Genomic DNA, 18,235 nt, shown 5'->3' with positions numbered 1-18,235 from the left:
TCCTGCTCTGTCTGTGCACACAACAAAAGATTACCCACATACTGAAGCAACGTGACATAGGGATATTCTAACTGCCAGGGTTAAAGACACTCGCCCATATATATATTTTTTTTTTCAATCTGATTGGGAAAGGGCGTGTAAGATAGACATCTCATTATATTCATCTGCATAGGGGTTATATAACGTAAATACCATTTGACCATCATCTTGGAATTATACTCTGGAGCGGAACTGTGATAATAAATTTGCCCCCAGTAAATTTACCGGACATGAGGGAGAGATTACGAACTGAGCAGTAACTTCAGGGAAAGGGCCCACAGGGATGGGTTTTGTAAGAGTATATTTATTGGGTCTGCCATCTACTCTAATTAAAACAAGCTCTTGATCTGAGAATTAACATAGCAAGGGAGATTTCCAGACACAGGGTTAAAATGGATATTGGAGTATGAGACTGGATTTGTGTAGGGGAGGGGGGCTGGAGCCTGGGCCACTGATAAGGAACGAGCTGTGTCCTTGTACTGCGGGGGCTAGAGAGCGCAGCTGCTGATACAGAATAGGTTAAGTTCTTCTGGAAACTTTGTACTACTTTTAATGCATCGTCTGGACACCATATTTCACTTTAAACTTACAATAATTCTTACTACACAAGGAGAGGACACAGCGACTCGCCCCCTCCATACCAGAAACACAGAACTGATAAGAATTTACAGCATTCCTCAACACAAAAGAAGAAAGGCACAGCGCAGCTGTTTGACCCCTCCCATCGGGTGTCTTGGAAAACCACACAGAGTAACGGAATACAGCAGTTCTCAGACTTAATTAATTTCTACAAAACCTTCACACAATTCATATGCCAGAACACCCTAGAAAAACTAACGATCGAGACACCCTACAACCAAACACGGGCTCTGCATCCTATGATCCTCCCTCTCCATCAACCGCTTTCCATCCCTCGTTCTTTAAGCCTCGCGCAACTCACAGATGAGCTTGCACTTGTTCTAACAATCCTTTCTCTTTCAACATGCCCTTTTTGTTCTCTATGAGATTGTGCCATGTAGACAGCTGCAATCTCCCTGACGAGGGCAATCCTACATGCTTGTACAACCTCTCAACATTCTTGACTGCCTTCTTGCCCTCCCGTGACTCTACTATTGTCTTGACTTCCACAGCATCCTCACTTAACTCGTTGGGCACGGACTTCTTCTGCTTCAAGAGACGCAACATGACTCACAGAATACTACGCCCTGCTGCAGCCCAGGATCGCTGACAGCGACAACAACACTATGTCCTAAACACGGAGCCTCTCGTTCGACGTGCTATGAATAAAGAGCCTCGCGCTCGATATCCTGTCCCTAACCTGAACACTAGTGATTAACAGTCTGCCCTGTCACGATATTCTAACCAGTCGGGAGGCGGTCTCCTAGTGAGAGCCCTCCACAGAAAAACAGGTGGTCCCCTCTCGGGACATCTTAATTACCTAGTTGGTACAATATCACAGAGGCTGCGTCTCCTGTCCCTTTCTCAAAGCCGCCCCAATCTACAACTTCCTCAATATTTCACTCTATCACTACTAGGCAATAGTCACGGGTAGGGTGGTTGAATGGAGTACAATGACCGGTGGAGGAGGTGTGGTGTACACGAGGACGCGCAGAATGCGACGTCTCTCAGTTGCTGGTTCGAAGCGTGGCACGGGATCGCGCTTGGTCTCACCACTCGACCGGTCACTCCTCGGACCCAAGGAGACCACAGACAAACCAATAATGGCTGAAACACTAGCAAGTGTGACACATACATAGTATGCGATCTCCACTTACCGTGTTTGGAGGGTGATCAGTCCTCGAGGTCAGCCACTACGGGTGTCGTCCACGGACGTCCAGGCATGGGTCCAGAGGGTCTTGGATTGCGGGCCACGCCCCACGTTGGTTGCGCCAAATTGTCGGGGTCGTCACGACAATATCCTTCCTTCACCAGTCATTCCAAATTAGAATAAAAGCATTGGTACCGGATAAGAATGAGTCAGACAAAATGCTGGTTCAAACTCATTGCATGCTCGTGTGTCTACATAGTGTAGCAACGTCACAGCAACTGACTTTATTTTCTAATACACAACATTATATGATCTATTGGGGGAAGGTGTGCAGAGGGCGGGGATAGGCAGGGTTTAAGCAATGTGTCTAGTATTCAGTCTTTCTGGTTGGTCTGACGTCATCTGATGGATCTTCCTTTCTCCACGTCGCTTTAAGTATCATTTCAAGAGAAATGATACTTGTCCTTCTGGAATATGTAACTTGCTTCTTCAGCAGAATCAGAATTTAGGGCAAAGGTGAATACTGGCAGCCATATTAAATACAGTTAAATTTGCATTAGCAAGCATAAAGGGGAAAAACTTATTGTTTCACAGCATAAGAATATATAAAAGTACAAAAGAGTATAAAGATATATATTTTCACCTTGACAGTACGATTACATTTGCATTTATTTTTTTTACTGGTACCAATAGAGAAAAGCTTGAAAGGCCTGAAATAAAAATGATAATCTTTATTTAAAAGTAAACTGACAGCTGATGTATGCTACCCAAACCAACACTGGGACGTTTAAGAGAAAATATACATTAAAAAGACATCCGTGGATCAGGCAGCTCTGGTGACTTGTCTACTTCTCGCCACTTAATGGATAGATCGCTCCCTATGTGAGAGTATAGGTTTACACCTGTCACTCAAGGGGAGCGAGGACGAAGGAACCTGCATGTCAGCCTCTTGGGCTAATCACCTGAGTGCCATGATCCCCAGCTGACTTTTAAATGCAGTATTTCAAAGTAAAATACACCTAGCTAAAATGATTCATGCTGCTCTTTGTTATAACAGCATAAATCAGCTGTCAGGGTCATTTTAACTACTTGCAGTCCACGCAATGACAAACCGACAAACGCTTATGGCTCTGCAGTGACATTTTAGAACATCATGCAGAGTCAGCTGCTGCTGCCTAGAGATCATGCAACTGAATGAGCTGTCATCTTAGAAACAGGCAGAGTTGGTCTTTTCCTTCTTAATCGCTGTATACAGAGTGCTGAACAAATACTGTGCATAAAGTTTAGTAAGCACTAAGGCTACGTTCAGACTAGCGTTGTGCACCGCTGCTGTCGTTTTTTGCCGAAAATCGGACGCAAGAAAAATGCAACTTGTTGCGTTTTCTTGGTCCGACGCTTGCGGCAAAAAAGACGCATGCGTCGCACAACGCAACAAACAAAAACGCATGCGTCCCCCATGTTAAACATAGGGGCGCATGACGCGTGCGTCGCCGCTGCGTCGCCCGACGCTAACCCGACGCACACTAGCACAACGCTAGTCTGAACGTAGCCTAACAGCGTTTTCTCCTGTCCTCGTGATCATGTGACCACTGGGTTATTGGAGGGAGGAGGAACTATTGGGTCCTTACAGACCCAGTTTAGTTATGCAGTGCAGGCTGGAGGCTGAATTTATACCTTAGGCTATAATCTCACATGGCATCTCATTTGCAGCAGTGGAAGTACTGCAGCGATATCATTGCAAGGAAAGAGAGAAGAAGCCACAAAGGACACCCACTGAAAAGGTTTAGCTTTGCATTCATATTTGCAGTATTGAATGGCATGCTGCAGATTTTAAACCCGCAGTTCTTGTCAATATCTGCAGCAGATATTTTTTGCACCATGGGCATATTTCTTACATTATCATGTACTGCACCTGCACTGTAATAATTTGAATAACTAAACAAAAATGAATTTTAGAGCTTTTAAAACTGCATACACAATAAAGAATAAAAAAAGGAAAATGTGCCTGGACTTGAAAGGAGTAAAACATTACCGTATGTCAAAAGGAATACATTGATAACAATACACAGCAGATAAGCATAATTGACACCACATAAGTTAATAAGCGTGTTTTGCTTGAGTTCATCCCCAACTGTTCTTTCCTATACAGTATAGTTTCCTTGACATGTGAACATGTCAAGCTTTCTTTTCCTTCCTCAGGGTCACCGAAACCTGGTTCACCCTCTCTGACACAGCCTCTCCATCTGCACTTTCTTATAGTGGGTTTCACCTTTCTCACACCCTCAGCCCCAGCAACTAGCATGGAGGAGATAGTTTTCTCCTGTCAGACAACTGCTCCTTTACCCAAATCCCTTTGCCACCCTCTGTTACCCTCCCTTCTTTTGAGGTGCACTCTGTATGCTTCCACTCCCCTTCCAGCCTCCAACTGGCTGTCATTTAGCGCCCCCCAGGGCCAGCCATCATCTTCTTCAACCACTTCACTACCTGGCTACTTCATTTCCTTTCCACTGACATCCCTCTATCATCATTAGTGACTTCAAAATCCCCATTGACACTTCCCACTCAACTGTCTATAAACTTCTATTTCTTACTTCCTCCTTCAGCCTCGCTCAGTGCTCATCCAGAGCCACTCAACAAAGGTGGCCACACGCTGGACCTGCCTCTGTTTCCTATCTAACCTATAAGTCACCTCTCCCTCTGTCTGACCACATCCTATTTACATTCTCTTCCCTCTCCTCCCTAGATGCACAATCACCACTTCAGAAACTTGCACACCCTCGCAGAAATCTCAAACACCTTGATTTACACTCACTTTTTGAATCCCTTTTCTCTCAGCCCTCCTAATCCAAAACCCGCTTAGCTTCTCTGCCATTACGGAAGATAAACTTTCCTCTCTACTCTCCAGATCACATCTCACCAACTGTGCACTTGACCCGATCCCGTCCAACCTCATCCTACACCTCACCAATCTTTTCCCAACCCTAGCCCATTTCTTCAACCTATCACTAACAACTGGTGTCTTTCCTTCTTGCTTCGATCATACCCATCCTTAAAAAGCCCCCCTTGATCCATCCTCTGTGTCTAGCTATCGCCCCATATCACTTCTCCCATATGACTCAAAACTATTGGAACAACACCTCCATCTTGAACTGTCCTTCCATCCCTCCCCCTGCACCCTCTTTGACCGCTTACAATCTGGCTTCCGACCCCATTTTTCCACTGAAACTGCCCTGACTAAAGTCCCCAATGACCTACTAACCACTAAATTCAAGCGACACTACTCTGTCTGTCCTCCTCCTGGACCTGTCCTCTGCCTTCGACACAGTGGACCATTCCCTCTTACTACAGATTGTCTCATCTCTTGGCATCACAGACTTGGCCCTATCTTGGATCTCTTCATAGCTAACAGAGACCGGACATTCAGCATTTCCCACTCACACACCACCTCCTCATCTTGCCCCGTATCTGTTGGTGTCCTCAAGGTTCAGTCCTAGGTCCCCTGCTCTTTTCCATCTACACCTTCTGCCTAGGACAGCTCATAGAGTCCAATGGCTTTCTGTATCATCTCTATGCTGATGACACAGATCTACCTCTCTGGACCCGATATCACCTCAGTACTAACCGAAATTCCACAAGGTCTGGCCATTATTTCATCCTTCTTCTCTGCTACATTTCTAAAACTTAACATGACTAAAATAGAGTTCATCATCTTTCCTCCATCTCACTAAATCCCCGCTTTTCCACTTCCTGCCAACTCCAACTCAAAAATATTTCCCGGATCCGCACATTCCTTAATCAAGAATCTGTAAAAACACTAGTGCAGGCCCTCATCATCTCCTGCCTCGACTACTACTCTAAGACTCTCGCACCCCTCCAATCCATTCTAAACTCTGCTGCTGACTAATCCACCTGTTCCCCCGCTATTCCCTGCCCTCTCCCCTCTGCCTAATGACTACAGTTCAAAACCATAACTACAGCATGCAAAGCCTTCCGCAACCTGTTTCCTCCATACATCTGTGACCTAATCTCTTGATACTTACCTACACGCAACCCCCGATCCTCACAAGATCTCCTTCTCTACTTCGCTCTTATCTCCTCTTCCCACAATTTCATACAAGATTTTTGTACGCTCTACCCCAACATATCAGACTCTCTCCTACAGTAGAAACCTTCAAAAGGAACCTTAAGACCTACCTCTTCTGACAAGCCTACAACCTGCAGTAACCACCGATCCACCAAACTGCTGCATAGCCAGGTCTCCCAACAACTACTGTATCCTCACCCATCCCTTGAGGATTGTGAGCCATCGCGGGCAGGGCCTCTCTCCTCCTGTACCAGTTGGTGACTTGTTTTGTTCTAGAATATTGTACTTTTTTATTATGTTTATCCCTATTCTCATGTAAAGCGCCATGGAATAATTGGCGCTATAATAATACAGTTAAACACATGGTATACAAATGCATACAACCATACCAGCTGTGAGAGTGTTAGAAAAAGTTTCCAACAAAAACTTTAGGCCTCTCTCAGGTGTCTGTGAATCATGTACAGTAGGAATCTGTAAATGGTCTTGTATATTATTAATCGCTGATGCTCTAAAAAAAAACGGATTGTACACGGATGGCAACTGAGAAATAAGTTTATTTTTTTGGATGAAACTGATCGATTTGATGTAGATGCTCTTTTGAATCTACACTTACAGTGGGGCAAAAAAGTATTTAGTCAGTCAGCAATAGTGCAAGTTCCACCACTTAAAAAGATGAGAGGCGTCTGTACTTTACATCATAGGTAGAACTCAACTATGGGAGACAAACTGAGAAAAAAAAATCCAGAAAATCACATTGTCTGTTTTTTTAACATTTTATTTGCAAATTATGGTGGAAAATAAGTATTTGGTCAGAAACAAAATTTCATCTCAATACTTTGTAATATATCCTTTGTTGGCAATGACAGAGGTCAAACGTTTTCTGTAAGTCTTCACAAGGTTGCCACACACTGTTGTTGGTATGTTGGCCCATTCCTCCATGCAGATCTCCTCTAGAGCAGTGATGTTTTTGGCTTTTCACTTGGCAACACGGACATTCAACTCCCTCCAAAGGTTTTCTATAGGGTTGAGATCTGGAGACTGGCTAGGCCACTCCAGGACCTTGAAATGCTTCTTACAAAGCCACTCCTTCGTTGCCCTGGCAGTGTGCTTTGGATCATTGTCATGTTGAAAGACCCAGCCACGTTTCATCTTCAATGCCCTTGCTGATGGAAGGAGGTTTGCACTCAAAATCTCACGATACATGGCCCCATTCATTCTTTCATGTACCCAGATCAGAGAAACAGCCCCAAAGCATGATGTTTCCACCACCATGCTTTACAGTAGGTATGGTGTTTGATGGATGCAACTCAGTATTCCTTTTCCTCCAAACACGACAAGTTGTGTTTCTACCAAACAGTTCCAGTTTGGTTTCATCAGACCATAGGACATTCTCCCAAAACTCCTCTGGATCATCCAAATGCTCTCTAGCAAACTTCAGACGGGCCCGGACATGTACTGGCTTAAGCATTGGGACACGTCTGGCACTGCAGGATCTGAGTCCATGGTGGCGTAGTGTGTTACTTATGGTAGGCCTTGTTACATTGGTCCCAGCTCTCTGCAGTTCATTCACTAGGTCCCCCCGCGTGGTTCTGGGATTTTTGCTCACCGATCTTGTGATCATTCTGACCCCACGGGGTGGGATTTTGCGTGGAGCCCCAGATCGAGGGAGATTATCAGTGGTCTTGTATGTCTTCCATTTTCTAATTATTGCTCCCACTGTTGATTTCTTCACTCCAAGCTGGTTGGCTATTGCAGATTCAGTCTTCCCAGCCTGGTGCAGGGCTACAATTTTGTTTCTGGCGTCCTTTGACAGCTCTTTGGTCTTCACCATAGTGGAGTTTGGAGTCAGACTGTTTGAGGGTGTGCACAGGTGTCTTTTTATACTGATAACAAGTTTAAACAGGTGCCATTACTACAGGTAATGAGTGGAGGAAAGAGGAGACTCTTAAAGAAGAAGTAACAGATCTGTGAGAGCCAGAAATCTTGATTGTTTGTTTCTGACCAAATACTTATTTTCCACCATAATATGCAAATAAAATGTTAAAAAAACAGACAATGTGATTTTCTGGATTTTTTTTTCTCAGTTTGTCTCCCATAGTTGAGGTCTACCTATGATGTAAATTACAGACGCCTCTCATCTTTTTAAGTGGTGGAACTTGCACTATTGCTGACTGACTAAATACTTTTTTGCCCCACTGTATATACATTAATTCTGGTTTAATAATGTTTCATTTCAGACTTGCTTCTCTATGTGGTTTCTCATTGTAGGACGGTCCTTACACAAGAAGCCATAATTACTGTAAGAGGAGTCAGTTTAAGCAGTTACCTAGAAGGACTAATGGCCAGCACCATCTCATCAAATGCAAGAAAGGTATGAAGAACACAAGAAATACTGAAAAAACATCACTGATACATAAATAATAAAGCCCCCATACACTTGAAAAAACTGTCGGATAAACAATGGATTGAGTGATAGCTTTCTTCCCTGACTCCCCCAATTACAGAAGTGCTGCCTATGTTGAGGGTTCCTGTGTTCTCTATGAGAGAGCCGCTGCTAGACATCTTTAGTGGCACCTTACCTCTTAAAGAATTGCATTCTGAAACCAGAAATTTCGGACCTTTCTGTCCCCAAACATCATCTATTGAAGGACAGGTGTGAGGTCCCAGTACACAAGACTGTTGACCACTCTTTGATATGAGCAGTTTCAGCCAACCTTAGTCTGATTTGTATGGGGGCTTTGGGACTATGCCCCCACCAGAAAGAACATCCCTGCCTCCCACCTAGCTCTAATGTCCTGTCTCCTAGTTAAGGTACCGTCACATTTAGCGACGCTGCAGCGATCTAGACAACGATCCCGATCGCTGCAGCGTCGCTGTGTGGTCGCTGGAGAGCTGTCACACCGACAGCTCTCCAGCGACCAACTATGCGAAGTCCCCTGGTAACCAGGGTAAACATCGGGTTACTAAGCGCAGGACCGCGCTTAGTAACCCGATGTTTACCCTGGTTACCAGTGCTAATGTAAAAAAAAAACAAATACTACATACTTACATTCCGGTGTCTGTCCCCCGTCGCTGTGCTTTCCTGCACTGACTGTGAGCGCCGGCTGGCCGTAAAGCACAGCGGTGACGTCACCGCTGTAATCTGCTTTACGGCTGGCCGTCGCTGACAGTGCAGGGAAGCAGAACGCCGAGGGACGCGACAGACACCGGAATGTAAGTATGAAGTGTTTGTTTTTTTTTACATTTACACTGGTAACCAGGGTAAACATCGGGTTACTAAGTGCGGCCCTGCGCTTAGTAACCCGATGTTTACCCTGGTTACCAGTGAAGACATCTCTGAATCGGCGTCACACATGCCAATTCAGCGATGTCTGCGGGAGATCCAGCGACGAAATAAAGTTCTGGACTTTCTGCTCCGACCAACGATGTCACAGCAGGATCCAGATCGCTGCTGCGTGTCAAACACAACGATATCGCTAGCCAAGATGCTGCAACATCACGGATCGCTAGCGATATCGTTGTGAAGTTGGTCAGTGTGAACGTACCTTTAGGCTCCTAGGAAGCCAAGCACACAGCAAATAGCACAAGAGAGTCTCTCAACCGTAAAGTTTATCAAGCAAATTTAGTATACCCCAAATGAGTATAAAATCAGCTTGAGTAGGTGAAACTTGGGAGGAGAAGCTTGGAATGACATCACCACACAGAGAGGAATATGTGAATATTCTTTGATTTTATTCTCGTTTGTGAGTATATATTAAAGGTACATGGCTACAGGATAAGGTCAGTAAAAAAATACTTTTTAACAGGAAGGAAAAACATGGTGTGAAGCTAGCTTCAGAGCCTACATTTCCTTAGGCATATAGATGTGTCCATAGTTAGCCATATTCTACTCACGAATGTCCAGTAGATAAGATATGGTGGATATTGGCTCTCTAAGGGTATGTGTACATGTTCAGGTTTTTTCGCGTTTTTTTCCTGTTTTTCGCGATAAAAACGCATTAGAAACTGCAGACATATGCATCCTATCATTTAGAATGCATTCTGCAATTTTTGTGCACATGGTGCGTTTTTTTCCGCGAAAAAACCACATCGCGGTAAAAAAAGCAGCATGTTCATTAATTTTGCGTTTTTTTCACGTTTTTCCTGCTATTCTACGCATTTGGAAAAAACGCAAGAAAAAACGCATCAATGCGCAAAAAATGCATCAAAAACGCACAAAAAAACGCGAAAAAACACGCATGCGGATTTCTGGCAGAAATGCCGGGTTTTTGTCAGGAAAATTTCTGCCAGAAATCCTGACGTGTGCACATAGCCTAAGAATAAAATTCAGGTCCTGGTAAAAGCTGGCAGAGCAGATAACCAGTAGATTTCTTGTGAAAGCAGAACACCTGGACAACTCTTTATCATATGTAAGCAATTCCACTGCATGGGAATCTGTCAGCAAAATTTCAGCCTCCAAACTATTTATATGCACGTATAGTTCTTTCAAAGACAAGTCCACTCCTTACATGGCCAGTCTGTTCCTCCATTACTGAGAAATCAGTGTTTGAATTGATATGCAAATGGCTATGGTAGATCTGCAGCCTCTGTCACTCCAGCTCTATTCTCCCCACAGCTCCGCCTCCTCCTGCTTGACTGACATGCTGACTCCTCTGTTCTGTTTGACTTATGGCAAAGGAGCCATAAAGGAGCACTAATCAGATACCCATCTTCTATTTACATGTTGTATAGTGTTGCCTGACATGAAATGGAACTTTTATTATACTAAATTGGGTATAATATAAACCAGACGGAAAAAGTGAGTTAGAAACCAATATGCTTGGCCCAGCATTTGGATAAATATATAGATTGTGAAACCGATCTTTATTCAAGAATATACTTTGTATCAAGGCATTGAGAGCTTGTGTACTTGGCTCAGTGTTTCTATTTCTAAGTAAATGATTGTAATGCTATGCTATATATGTACAGTACAATGATCATTGAAAGTTTGTGAACCCTCCAGATTTTTCCAGCTCTCTGCATAAACTTGTGCTAAACCTCCTGTCACGTAGTGACATGGGACTGTGGGTACCTATCTACCTCGAACTAGGGGCTCCCTAGGTTATCCATGTCCCCCGGATTACCCTATATGGTGGAAATGTCGGGGAATCGTAGCTTGCTAATCTCATATCTTACCCTTAGCTGTTCTCTCCCCCACCCAGGGAGGTGTGAGGCTGACGTGTATTTGCAAACACTAACCAGATAGATAGGGGTAACAGACAGGTATACAAGAAAACTACAATCATATAAATACACTCACAAAACAACAGAGTAAGAAACGGGAGGAATAGGAAGGAAGAAACCAAATGGAAGAGGATAAAGATAAACATGCAAACCAACTCCATGCATCAATCTCCAAAAAAACTCTCCAATCGCCAACTCCAAACGCGGAACTCTCTCCTTCAACTCCAAACTATGTAGTGGTAAAATATCACTAGCAAGGTCAGAAGCAAAGAGGAAAGTTCTTATGTCTTCTGGGAAAAAGGAACTCAGAGCAGCTGATACAGCCCAAAAAAGAGAACTCCAGGAGTCCAACAAAGCAGTTTAACCCTTGCAGCACCAGAGCAAAGAAAGCCAGAATTGTTAGCCCCTTCACGACATGTACTGCGCATGTCGTGTCTTCCCCTTTGATGTGGGCTTCGGCGCTGAGCCCACATCTTTCCCAGCACATGTCAGCTGTTTTGAACAGCTGACATGTTCCTCTAACAGCTGCGAGTGGAATCGCGATCCACCAGCGGCTGTTAACTAGTTAAATGCTGCTGTCAATCTCTGACAGCGGCATTTAATGCGCCCTTCCGGCAAGGGCGCCGGAAATCCCGTCCATCGGTGACCCCGTCACGTGATCGCGGGTCACCGATGGGTTGACATGACAACCAGAGGTCTCCAGCAGACCTCTATGGCTGTCACTGGCAGATTGCTATGAGCGCCGCCCGGTGTTTGGTTTAAATAATAGGTTTAAATAATAGGTGCAGCATCAAAACCTTGCCAAAAGCTCATCGTGGGAGCGTTTCCATAGGATTAGCAGATAATGTGAAGGTGAAATTAGAGTTGGTTTTATCAATGGGGTGAAAATCAGGAGTGAGTGGGCGACCTGTTTTATTTTAAAAAAGAAGGATCTATCAAAGTCTTATATTGACACGATGTGTTTCTGAATCAGATCGTGGCTGCAGGAATACAGCCAGGTATATCTCTCTCTCTCTCTCTGAAACTCTTCAGCATTTCAGAGAAAATATATTTTAAAGATCATGCCGGGAAGAAGACTATGAGACAAATATAGACCATATATGGAACCATTAATAAACAATAGGCAGACAGATCAGAAGCCTAGTGGCCAAATCTTCGGCACAACATTGAAGTAGGACACTCCTAAATACAACTAAACAGAAACATTGGAGTACTGAGTCCCAAAATTGATAAAAAGGTATACATTTATTTGACATCTACTTGTACAAAAAACATAATTACATAAATCAAAAAAATTATATAAAACTCTGGCAAAAATTAAGAGACCACTGCAAAGTGTTCAGTTTGTCTGATTTTTGTCTTTATAGGTATATTTTTAGTAAAATGTAAATTGTTCATTTATTCTATAAACTCCTGACATGTCTCCGAATTTCCAAGCAATACATTTTGTATTTTTTTTTCTGAAAAGGAGAAATGGTCAAAATTAAAAAAAAACAAAACAGCGCTTTCAGACCTCAAATAATACAAAGAAAACAAGCTCATAATCATTTAGAAACAACAATACTAATGTTTTAACTCAGGAAGAGTTCAGAAATCAATATTTTGTGGAATAACCATGATTTTTAATCACAGCTTTTATGCGTCTTGGCATGCTTTCCACCAGTCTTTCACACTGTATCTGGCACAAAAATGTAAGCAGTTCTTCTTTGTTTGATGGCTTGTGACTATCCATCATCCTCTTGATGACATTCCAGAGGTTATCAAAAGGGTTCAGGTCTGGAGATTGGGCTGCCCATGACAGGGTTTTGATGTGGTGGTCTCTTAATTTTTGCCAGAGCTGTATATAAAACAGTACTAGAAACACATAAAGCAGCAGGATCAGGTAGAAAGTGGCACAAGTGTTCTAGTTATAACGGGCAAATATATAGTGAAGTGCTTATTTCAATTTGGAGTATGTAGAGTGGATATCAATATTTTCATTGTATCATTGTCTTAGTGCGCATAAACTCCCTGGGTCTAAATTCCTCCATATGCGCACCTTGAAGAAGCGAACGTGAAACGCACGTCGGTGGCTGCGTGGCGCGTGTTCTGCAGTAACGGGACATGAGTAAGCATCTTTACAATATGGGGGACTTTAGACCCAGGGTCTTTATACGCAAGGCGATGATACAATGAAAATATTGATATCCACTCTACTTACTCCCAGTTGAAATAAGCACTAAGCACTTTACTATATATTTGCCCGTTATAACTAGAACACTTGTGCCACTTTCTACCTGATCCTGCTTCTTTATGTGTCTCTAGTACTGTTTTATTTATATAATTTTTTTGATTTATGTAATTATGTTTTTTGTACAAGTATATGTCAAATAAATTTATACATTTTTGTCAATTTTGGGACTCAGTACTCCAATTTTTTCTGTTTAGCGGGAAGAAGACTAGTCTATTATGAGAGACCCAACAATCACTTCTAGCTGCGTTAAGATGCCAGGGTAGACCTGGCATCTTAACGCAGCTAGAAGTGATTGATGGGTCTCTCATAATAGGAGTCACCTGTCAATCTCCTACAGCAGTACCGGGAAAAACTGAATGGGGCGACTCCGGACTAGTCTTGTCCTCGGCTATGGTCCCTTGGCATGATCTTTAACCCCTTCCCGACCTTTGACGCATACGCTGCGTCATGAAAGTCGGTGCCATTCCGACCCATGACGCAGCATATGCGTCATGGAAAGATCGCGTCCCTGCAGGCCGGGTGAAAGGGTTAACTCCCATTTCACCCGATCTGCAGGGACAGGGGGAGTGGTAGTTTAGCCCAGGGGGGGTGGCTTCACCCCCTCGTGGCTACGATCGCTCTGATTGGCTGTTGAAAGTGAAACTGCCAATCAGAGCGATTTGTAATATTTCACCTAAAAAACTGGTGAAATATTACAATCCAGCCATGGCCGATGCTGCAATATCATCGGCCATGGCTGGAAACACTTATGTGCACCCACCCCACCCCTCCGATCGCCCCCCCAGCCCCCCGATCTGTGGTCCGCTCCCCTCCGTCCTGTGCTCCGCTCCCCCGTCCTCCTGTCCGCTTCCCCGTGCACCAATCACACCCCCTGTGCTGCAATCAAACCCCCCGCACTCCGATCCCCCCCCCGCACACAGCGACCCCCCCCCCGTGCTCCGATCCACCCCCCCCGCACAGCGATCCCTCACCCCGTGCTCCAATCCTTCCCCGTGCTCCAATGCTCCCTCCCGTGTTCCGATCCACCCCCCCCCCATGATCCGATCCACCCCCCCGTGCTCCGACGCCCCCCCCGTGCCCTGATCTCCCCCCCCTTATACTTACCTGGCCGCCCGAGGTCCGTCCGTCTTCTTTCCTGGGCGCCGCCATCTTCCAAAATGGCGGGCGCATGTGCAGTGCGCCCGCCGAATCTGCCGGCCGGCAGATTCGTTCCAGAGTGAATTTTGATCACTGAGATATATCCTATCTCAGTGATCAAAATAAAAAAAATAGTAAATGACCCCCCCCTTTGTCACCCCCATAGATAGGGACAATAAAAAAAATAAAGAATTTTTTTTTTTTTCACTAAGGTTGGGGTAAGAACTAGGGTTAGGGTTAGGGGTAGGGTTAGGGTTAGGGTTAGGGGTAGGGTTAGGGGTAGGGGTAGGGTTAGGGCTAGGGGTAGGGTTAGGGCTAGGGTTAGGGTTAGGGGTAGGGTTAGGGCTAGGGTTAGGGTTTCGGTATGTGCACACGTATTCTGGTCCTATGCGGATTTTTCCGCAGCGGATTTGAAAAATCCACAGTGCTAAACCGCTGCCGATTTATCGTGGATTTACCGCGGTTTTTCTGCGCATTTCACTGCGGTTTTACAACTGCGATTTTCTATTGGAGCAGTTCTAAAACCGCTGCGGAATCCGCAGAAAGAAGTGACATGCTGCGGAATGTAAACCGCTGCGTTTCCGTGCAGTTTTTCCGCAGCATGTGTACAGCGATTTTTGGTTCCCATAGGTTCACATTGAACTGTGCACTCATGGGAAACTGCTGCGGATCCGCAGCGTTTTCCGCAGCGTGTGCACATACCTTTAGAATTAGGCTATGTGCACACGGTGCGGATTGGCCGCTGCGGATCCGCAGCAGTGTTCCATCGGGTTTACAGTACCATGTAAACATATGAAAAACCAAATCCGCTGTGCCCATGGTGCGGAAAATACCGCGCGGGAACGCTGCGTTGTATTTTCCGCAGCATGCCAATTCTTTGTGCGGATTCCGCAGCGTTTTACACCTGTTCCTCAATAGGAATCCACAGGTGAAATCCGCACAAAAAACACTGGAAATCCACGGTAAATCCACAGGTAAAACGCAGTGCCTTTTACCCGCGGATTTTTCAAAAATGATGCTGAAAAATCTCATACGAATCCGCAACGTTGGCACATAGCCTTAGAGTTGGGTTGGAATTAGGGTTGTGGTTAGGGTTAGGGGTGTGTTGGGGTTAGGGTTGTGGTTAGGGGTGTGTTGGGGTTAGGGTTGTGATTAGGGTTACGGCTACAGTTGGGATAAGGGTTAGGGGTGTGTTGGAGGTAGAATTGAGGGGTTTCCACTGTTTAGGCACTTCAGGGGGTCTCCAAACGCAACATGGCGCCACCATTGATTCCAGCCAATCTTGTATTCAAAAATTCAAATGGTGCTCCCTCACTTCCGAACCCCGACGTGTGCCCAAACAGTGGTTTACCCCCACATATGGGGTACCAGCATACTCAGGACAAACTGCGCAACAATTACTGGGGTCCAATTTCTTCTGTTACCCTTGAGAAAATAAAAAATTGCTTGCTAAAACATCATTTTTGAGGAAAGAAAAATGATTTTTTATTTTCACGGCTCTGCGTTGTAAACGTCTGTGAAGCACTTGGGGGTTCAAAGTGCTCACCACATATCTAGATAAGTTCCTTGGGGGGTCTAGTTTCCAAAATGGGGTCACTTGTGGGGGGTTTCTACTGTTTAGGCACACCAGGGGCTCTGCAAACGCAACGTGACGCCCGCAGATCATTCCATCAAAGTCTGCATTTCAAAAGTCACTACTTCCCTTCTGAGCCCCCACGTGTGCCCAAACAGTGGTTTACCCCCACACATGGGGCATCAGCGTACTCAGGAGAAACTGGACAACAACTTTTGTGGTCCAATTTCTCCTGTAACCCTTGGGAAAATAAAAAATTCTGGGCTAAAAAATTATTTTTGAGGAAAGAAAACGTATTTATTATTTTCACGGCTCTGCGTTATAAACTTCTGTAAAGCACTTGGGGGTTGAAAGTGCTCACCACACATCTAGATAAGTTCCTTTGGGGGTCTAGTTTCCAAAATGGGGTCACTTGTGGGGGGTTTCTACTGTTTAGGCACACCAGGGGCTCTGCAAACGCAATGTGACGCCCGCAGACCATTCCATCAAAGTCTGCATTTCAAAAGTCACTACTTCCCTTCTGAGCCCCCACGTGTGCCCAAACAGTGGTTTACCCCCACACATGGGGTATCCGCGTACTCAGGAGAAACTGGACAACAACTTTTGTGGTCCAATTTCTCCTGTAACCCTTGGGAAAATAAAAAATTCTGGGCTAAAAAATTATTTTTGAGGAAAGAAAACGTATTTATTATTTTCACTGCTCTGTGTTATGAACTTCTGTGAAGCACTTGGGGGTTCAAAGTGCTCACCTCACATCTAGATAAGTTCCTTTCGGGGTCTAGTTTCCAAAATGGGGTCACTTGTGGGGGGTTTCTACTGTTTAGCCACATCAGGGGCTCTGCAAACGCAACGTGACGCCCGCAGAGCATTCCATCAAAGTCTGCATTTCAAAACGTCACTACTTCACTTCCGAGCCCCAGCATGTGCCTAAACAGTGGTTTACCCCCACATATGGGGTATCAGCGTACTCAGGAGAAACTGGACAACAACTTTTGGGGTCAAATTTCTCCTGTTACCCTTGGGAAAATAAAAAATTGCGGGCTAAAATTCATTTTTGAGAAAATAATTTTTTTTTTTTATTTTCATGGCTCTGCGTTATAAACTTCTGTGAAGCACTTGAGGGTTCAAAGTGCTCACTACACATCTAGATTAGTTCCTTTGGGGGTCTAGTTTCCAAAATGGGGTAATTTGTGGGGGATCTCCAATGTTTAGGCACACAGGGGCTCTCCAAACGCGACATGGTGTCCGCTAATGATTGGAGATAATTTTCCATTTAAAAAGCCAAATGGCGTGCCTTCCCTTCTGAGCCCTGCCGTGCGCCCAAACAGTGGTTTACCCCCACATATGGGGTATCTGCATACTCAGGACAAACTGGACAACAACATTTGTGGTCCAATTTCTCCTATTACCATTGGCAAAATAGGAAATTCCAGGCTAAAAAATCATTTTTGAGAAAAGAAAAATTATTTTTTATTTTCATGGCTCTGCATTATAAACTTCTGTGAAGCACCTGGGGGTTTAAAGTGCTCAGTATGCATCTAGATAAGTTCCTTGGGGGGTCTAGTTTCCAAAATGGGGTCACTTGTGGGGGAGCTCCATTGCATAGGCACACAGGGGCTCTCCAAATGCGACATGGTGTCCGCTAACAATTGGAGCTAATTTTCCATTCAAAAAGTTAAAAGGCGCGCCTTCCCTTCCGAGCCCTGCCGTGTGCCCAAACAGTGGTTTACCCCCACATATGAGGTATCGGCGTACTCGGGAGAAATTGCTCAACAAATTTTAGGATCCATTTTATCCTATTGCCCATGTGAAAATGAAAAAATTGAGGCGAAAATAAATTTTTTGTGAAAAAAAAGTACTTTTTCATTTTTACGGATCAATTTGTGAAGCACCTGAGGGTTTAAAGTGCTCACTAGGCATCTAGATAAGTTCCTTGGGGGGTCCAGTTTCCAAAATGGGGTCACTTGTGGGGGAGCGCCAATGTTTAAGCACACAGGGTCTCTCCAAACGCGACATGGTGTCCGCTATCGATGGAGATAATTTTTCATTCAAAAAGTCAAATGGCGCTCCTTCCCTTCCGAGCCTTACCATGTGCCCAAACAGTGGTTTACCCCCACATGTGAAGTATCGGTGTACTCAGGAGAAATTGCCAAACAAATTTTAGGATCCATTTTATCC

At 44.6% G+C, this 18,235-nt stretch overlaps 1 protein-coding gene across 3 annotated transcripts in view; it reads left to right on the top strand.

Annotated features, from left to right (window-relative positions):
• PRELID3A (PRELI domain containing 3A) overlaps positions 1-18,235 on the top strand; it is a 132,828-nt gene that overhangs the window by 98,765 nt on the left and 15,828 nt on the right. For all 3 annotated transcript variants that reach the window (XM_069728946.1, XM_069728944.1, XM_069728945.1), the window contains exon 5: positions 8,160-8,262. In XM_069728946.1, coding sequence (XP_069585047.1) covers positions 8,160-8,262 — 103 coding nt within the window. The remainder of the gene's footprint in view (positions 1-8,159; positions 8,263-18,235) is intronic.

Source organism: Ranitomeya imitator, chromosome 6 (assembly GCF_032444005.1).
Source record: "Ranitomeya imitator isolate aRanImi1 chromosome 6, aRanImi1.pri, whole genome shotgun sequence".
Classification (NCBI taxonomy): domain Eukaryota; kingdom Metazoa; phylum Chordata; class Amphibia; order Anura; family Dendrobatidae; genus Ranitomeya; species Ranitomeya imitator.
This window is presented reverse-complemented; position numbering and strand designations above follow the sequence as displayed.